General features: G+C 39.8%; 1 protein-coding gene across 1 annotated transcript; it reads left to right on the top strand.

Moving 5' to 3' along the window:
- Window positions 1-1,340: 1,340 nt before the first annotated feature.
- Window positions 1,341-6,786, top strand: chrne (cholinergic receptor, nicotinic, epsilon). The gene is made up of 12 exons (XM_078266742.1): window positions 1,341-1,392; window positions 2,699-2,832; window positions 2,996-3,040; window positions 3,185-3,294; window positions 3,404-3,559; window positions 3,836-3,936; window positions 4,014-4,214; window positions 4,643-4,757; window positions 4,864-4,978; window positions 5,063-5,270; window positions 5,573-5,706; window positions 5,850-6,786. Exons 1-12 carry the CDS (start codon window positions 1,341-1,343, stop codon window positions 6,015-6,017), a joined length of 1,539 nt encoding a protein of 512 aa, XP_078122868.1. The 3' UTR covers window positions 6,018-6,786.

Raw genomic sequence — 6,786 nt, 5'->3', positions numbered from 1 at the left:
TCAAACAGTGAATCCATTAAAAACATCTTAAATGTGCCGATAATCCTTCAAAAAACACTTTCCAAGACATAAGTGATTACCAATCAAAACCCTTTAGTGTAATACATTTATCTATCTATTAAATAACCTGAAACCTGCTTCACAGATGTCAATCGACTCTGTGAAGTTTAACCATAATTAAAATATTGAGATTCCTTCTCAGAGTCCTGAGAGCTCAGTTGGAAGAGAAACTGTTTCACAGTCTGAAGGTTGTTAGTTCAAATCTCATCTTTGCTTTTCTGTGTCATAAAGGATTCTCTTATTGTGAAAAGCCTGTCCCTGAACTCATTAAAATGCATCAGAGGAGTCCCAAGTCCCAAGTTACATGTCTTCTTTTAAGACGAAGAGTAAAAACATTTTATCAACTCACCAAACAGGAAGTGACACATAACTCAGCTATAACGTCTCAGAGGAGTTTGAACCAAGGGGGTAAGCTTCTCCTCGGACCGCGAACCTCCCTGGCGCGATTTTGATGCTACCAAGCCATCACCTGCTGTTAGCATTCCATTGACTGCCATTCATGGCGCCACTTTGACAGCAAATAACTTTACATCTGAAGCGTTTAAAGACTCTATTTGTCCATTGTTTATTTCTAAAGAAACACGACAATGTATAAAAGGCTCCATTACCTTGTACCTCACGTTATGGCTCCGTAGCAGATGTTTTTGTAAAAATAGGCTAACGATTGTGTCATAACCACGCGACTTACTGTGACCGTATAGTACAGGAGAAGCGCGCAGGCAGTTTCATCTCACATTAGCTGTTTAAGTGTAATTACTAATGTTAACTAGCATTTTAGTTAGCAATAATTAGCCTGTGCCTATGTTATCTCCTTACATATACCTATGCTCTCCGTCTCTGCAATATTCGGAATGATTGAGATTTATCTTGGCACAGCTATCAGAAGACTTACAACTTTCAGACACGTTGCTCACGGCACATTTACGTGTTCTCTCTCAGTTGGAGGCTGCGCAGTAACGCTCAGCCATCACCAGAAAAGTGCTTCTAATATCCTTCATTGGTCTCCGTCCAGAGCAACAGGATCTGTTGGTCCATTCTTATATACTGTCTATGGTTTAAACCTGCTGATGGAGGCCACACTGATGTTTTCAAACTGGTCTCATGGGATATATATACAGTATGTACCTCTGGCCACGGTTTTGCAGTGCCACAAATATGTACTGTCAGGTACCCTATATTCTTAGCCTGACCAGCCAGACCCACATCAAAATACATTTGCTGCCGCTAGGGTGCATCCAGATTTCTAGGCTACTATATTCTGCCAGAGTTTTGAGAAACAAATGTCCACTGGAGGTGCTAAAGAGAAGAACTGTAATGTGGCTGAAATGGATTGTAGGCTACTTTAGTATTTTATATTATTAATTATAAAATCAACATTTTAAAGCAGTTTGTTTCGTGACGCTCAGCACAAATCTCAAACTAATGCATTTTAATTAGAAGCAGCCTATATTTCATGCCTGCACCACATATTGTTTCTGTCAGAAAACTTACTCAACTTTATTAATGATGGACTGCTACAACAGCAAAAAAAGTAAATGAAAAATAAATAAAGACAAAGTTTATTTAGGTTTTTTCTCCAGAGGGGTAACTCAGCCAATAAGGTCAAACGGGCTGTTGCCCGGGCAACATCAGCCTGTACCTGTGCATGTCCCTGGCAGTTGTTATTGGTGTACCACTGGGAATTTATTAGAAAAGTGTGTGAAATGAGGTAACGTTTGGTTTTCAGTTAATCAAGTCATCTTTAAACTCTGTTTGTGCCTATTATGGGTTGTTATATCTTATCTGAGGAGAGACACATGCTATTTTACATGTTTAAACATGCAGTACATGTGCTTCTAAGCATATTTTGCATATACACAGTGTTTTCTACTCATTGTCAATATCATTTTCTGTAATTATGTCAAAAGAAACTATTGAAAAAGCTATGGGCTAATATTTGAGTACTGATGTGGCTTTAAATTAACTGACCTTTAAAGGTCCCATGGCATGAAAATTTCACTTTTTTAACATTAATGTGAGTTCCCCCAGCCTGCCTATGGTCCCCCAGTGGCTAGAAATGGCAATAGGTGTAAACCAAGCCCTGGGTATCCTGCTCTGCCTTTGAGAAAATTAAAGCTCAGATGGGCCGATCTGGAATCTGATCCTCATGAGGTCAAAAGGAGGAAGGTTACCTCCCCTTTCTCTGCTTTGCCCGCCCAGAGAATTTGGCCCACCCATGAGAGAGAGGCATCATGGCTTTCAAATTTGCAAAGTGTCAGTTGGTCAAGGCCAGACCCCCACCCTCCACCTTTCCCCCTCCTCTCTCCTTCTCAATAGCATTTAAAGCTACAGACACAGAAATGGCACATCCAAAGGAAAGCTCATTGTGGGACTGGCTCTAGTGGCTGTAATTCTGCACAAAGGCTGAATTTCGGGAAAGAGACTTCAGATACAGTATTAGGGGACCACTAAGGTCTATATAAAAGCATCCAAAGAGCACCATATGTCATGGGACCTTTAAACTTAGTTTAACCGCCTTTCAGACTGACCACTATTTCAGATGTTTCTCCTCCTCTGTCATGAAATATTAATCAAACACAGTAATTCCAACACATGCACATGAACTCACTCCATTTCTCATCTATTTTTTTTCATGCAGTGCAGTGTAATGAGGAGTCCAAGCTGATCGGTGACTTGTTCAAAGGCTACAACAAGAATATTCGCCCAGTGGTTCATCCTGAAGACAAGCTGGAGGTTCAGATCAAGCTTACCCTCACTAACCTTATCTCCCTGGTGAGATATCCACAACTCTAAGAAAAGTTGTTCACCATCATTCCCACAGGACAATCAACATATGGCCAATTTTTTAACATATGCACAATAATGGCTGTTAGGTCACTGGTGTAGTAACACTTACAGCTCAAATAGTCATACTGCTTCTTCACTTCTACCACAGAATGAAAAGGAGGAGACTCTTACGACTAATGTGTGGATTGAAATTGTGAGTTTCCCCTTTCTTCATACTTGTGTTTTTTTGTTGTTTGTACAAATCCTGGCAAACCTCAGTCCTTCCCATTTAATCAGCACTCAGTTGTGGCTAGTTTTCAATCATGCTGGTGACCTTTCTCTCAAATGTCATCTACAGCAATGGTCCGATTATCGCCTCACCTGGAACGCGTCTAACTATTACGGCATTGATGTTATTCGTGTCCCATACAATATTGTTTGGCTTCCTGACATTGTCCTTGAGAACAAGTAAGGCAGTAACAAAGAGGAGTGAAATCCTGCATTTTCCCTGCCCGCACATCATACATCATCCAGTCTGGTGTCAACTGTTTCTGTTCTTTATCTTCAATCTCTGCAGCATTGATGGCAAGTTCGATGTGGCTTACTACGCCAATGTATTGATCAGCAGCAATGGTTGGATGTACTGGTTGCCTCCTGCTATCTATCGCAGCACTTGTGCCATTGAGATCACCTACTTCCCATTTGATTATCAAAACTGCACGTTAGCATTCAGGTGTGGTACAATTATATTTTTATAAATTTTTTTTATAAAAATGTATATATATATATATATATATATATATATATAATTGCTGATTTATTAGTTTGTTTTATTTCAAGTGTACTTCGCCCTCTAACGGGCTGTCTCAGGGTGCCAAGGTGGAGCCTGGATAGGTTAAATCAATTGTGAAAACCAAATAAAAGGCTACGTGCATGCTCATAGAATTGGAGTTAGTCTGGGTAACAACAATCTTCTGTTGTATTCTATCCTAACTGCCTCGACTCTTAGGTCCCAAACGTACAGTGCCAATGAAATGGACCTCATTTTGGCTGTTGGAGAAAAAGGCGAAACTATTGAGTGGGTGGACATTGACCCTGAGGCTTTCACAGGTACAGCGCATCCACATTCAATACTCCAAAATTTAAAGCACACAATTGATCCACCTTATTATGTTTTCACCCCTCAGAGAATGGCGAGTGGGCCATCGTCCATCGTCCAGCCAGGAAGAGGATCAACACACGATATTCCCCAGATGACCTAGAGTATCAGGAGGTCACATTTAATCTGATCATCCAAAGGAAACCCCTCTTCTATATCATCAACATCATCCTGCCCTGCTCCCTGATCTCCTCGCTAGTTGTGCTGGCCTACTTCCTGCCTGCACAAGGTCAGTAAAGTTTTGTACCTTGGACATAAAACAAAATAATAATTCATTCTAGTTACTCTTGTATACTGACCATAATAAAAAAGACCAGAATTTAGAAATAGCTCTTCACAGGCTTTGTAATAAGCAATAAAATGTAGTAAGTATAGTAGATAAGAATATTCTGTTAGAAATAGTCTTAACACTGGTATGCCTTTGCAGATTTGTTTTCAGTGTATTATCTTATCCTTATCAACGAAATCCAGATGCTGTAACTACTGTACTGTATATTAAAAGCCTTTTTGAAATAATGCTACATAGCATTATTTGCTGCAAATAAAGTGCCTGAGCACAGAGAATGTACTGAAAGTATTGGGTCCCAAAACTGGTATATATTTTTTTGATTTGGTGTGGTCCTCCTGTCTCACAAGTCTCTATTGTCTCCTTCACAGCCGGGGGACAAAAGTTGACTGTGTCCATCTCTGTCTTGCTGGCTCAGACTGTCTTCCTCTTTCTTATTGCTCAGAAGATCCCTGAGACATCTCTTTCTGTCCCTCTCATTGGCAAGTGAGTCAGTATGTGTTCTCTGCTGACCTCTGCTGGGATTTATTTTCTTCAATCCATACAGTTTGAGTCTCCTCTCCAACACAGATCTTCTCTTTGCCTTCCTCAGGTACCTGATCTTTGTTATGTCTGTCACTACTCTCATTGCCACTAATCAAATTGTGGTGCTAAACTTCTCCCTGCGCAGCCCCAACACTCATACCATGTCCCATACCATCAAACATGTAAGTATATCCTATGCAGTTGAGTAAAATGTGTCTATTCAAGTGTTATTGTGTGTGAACTGTTATCTTTTCTGCCTCCTGCAGTTGTTCCTGGAAATGGTACCCCGCTTCCTTGGCATGTCCCCACTGGTGGATGATAGTGAGGTGACAACGGAGGTAAACGGAGTGAGGGAACGACGGCGCAGCTCCTTTGGCCTCATGCAGAGAGCAGAGGAATATGTACTGAAACAACCTCGCAGTGAAATGATGTTTGACAAACAAAGAGAGAGGCATGGTCTCACACGATCGATTGGTAAGACGTCTATTTTTAAAACTATGACACGTCTAAAATCTGACTAGCCATTACGTCCCAGTCTGATTTCTGATTTTGTGTAAATATCATGTTACAAAGTTGTTTTTTTGTGTAGTTTGAATCATTTGGAACATTTATTCATGAATATTCCTTATTTTAGCCACATATTTGTGTATTACACGGGTATTGTATATCATTTAACACCTTTATTATTGCCTCATCACGATCAAAGATGCCTGTGTCTGCCTCAGGTAATGCTGTGGCATACTGTTTTCCGACTGTCAGTGTCTCCTTCCCCCTAGTGGATAATATGGATGTCAGCAGCACAGCCAACCTGTATAAGAGTTTGGCTCAAGCTGCGCCCGAGATCAAGCAATGTGTGGATGCCTGCAACTTTATTGCTGAGAGTACGAAACAACAAAATAACATTGGATCTGTGAGTGTTACTTTAAGCTTTATCTGCCTAGTCAACATGTAAGTGATTGTAATTCTTTTTTCTATATGTTTATTGATATATTTTTTTCGGGCCAACTGTTATCTTAGTTCTTTAATCTATATTCTTTTTATTTCCAAATACAGGAAATTGAAAGCTGGGTACTGATTGGGAAGATGATTGACAAGGTGTGTTTCTGGGCTGCCATGCTTCTCTTTATCATTGGCACAGTGTGGATCTTCTTAACAGGACACTTCAACCGGGCACCTGACTTTCCATTTCCTGGGCAGAGCAAAAAATATGTCCCAATTTAGAAAACAAACAAAACCTTTTGCTCTGAGGAAACCTTTTCAAGGGTCACTGTGCCTCATGCTGTCTATAAGGTTGAGCAATCTTGCTCATTGAGTCCCAGACTCAGATTCAAGGTTGAGTTAGCAGGGCTTTTATAACAGAGAATTAACAACAAATCTGTCTGGATTCATGTTCACAGCTCAGCCTTATCTTTGTGAACACTAGTCAGGCAGCTGAGAGTTTTCATTCAAACTTACAACTTAGTTTTAAGTTCTTCATCTTAGTGTAAGTTATTTGGATGTATACATTAAATGGGTGGATCAGGTCTAGTTTAAAAATAAGTGATGTTTTAATCATCATCATCATCATCATCATCATCATCATCATCATCATCATCATCATCATCATCACCATCATCATCAAGTACAATTGGTATTTGTTTTGTGGTATAAAAGACAACAGTGTAAGTTTAAGCAGGTCAGACTTCAGGTCATAAGTGTATTTGAAGGAACATATCTGAAGGCGAGTCCCCACCATGCTGAGGAAGTTATTTCTGTTGCAGCAAAGAACCTTTCAAATCAAAACTACAACGGAATTATGTACTACATGGAGCCACAAGCACTGTGTAGACCTGGATTCATAAATATTAATATAGAAGGTTCCTTAACTGATAAACTGATTTTATTTACATGTAATGTGCTAAAGTTGTCAATCTTTAATGGGCTCATAAGAATTGCCCATGTATCACATTGCAAAACATATCTGATAAAGTCTGGATAAGTTAGAATATAA

The sequence above is a fragment of the Sander vitreus genome, chromosome 13 (genome assembly GCF_031162955.1).
Source record: "Sander vitreus isolate 19-12246 chromosome 13, sanVit1, whole genome shotgun sequence".
NCBI classification, from domain to species: domain Eukaryota; kingdom Metazoa; phylum Chordata; class Actinopteri; order Perciformes; family Percidae; genus Sander; species Sander vitreus.
Note: the sequence above shows the minus strand (reverse complement) of the source record. Positions and strands in the feature narration are given on the sequence as shown.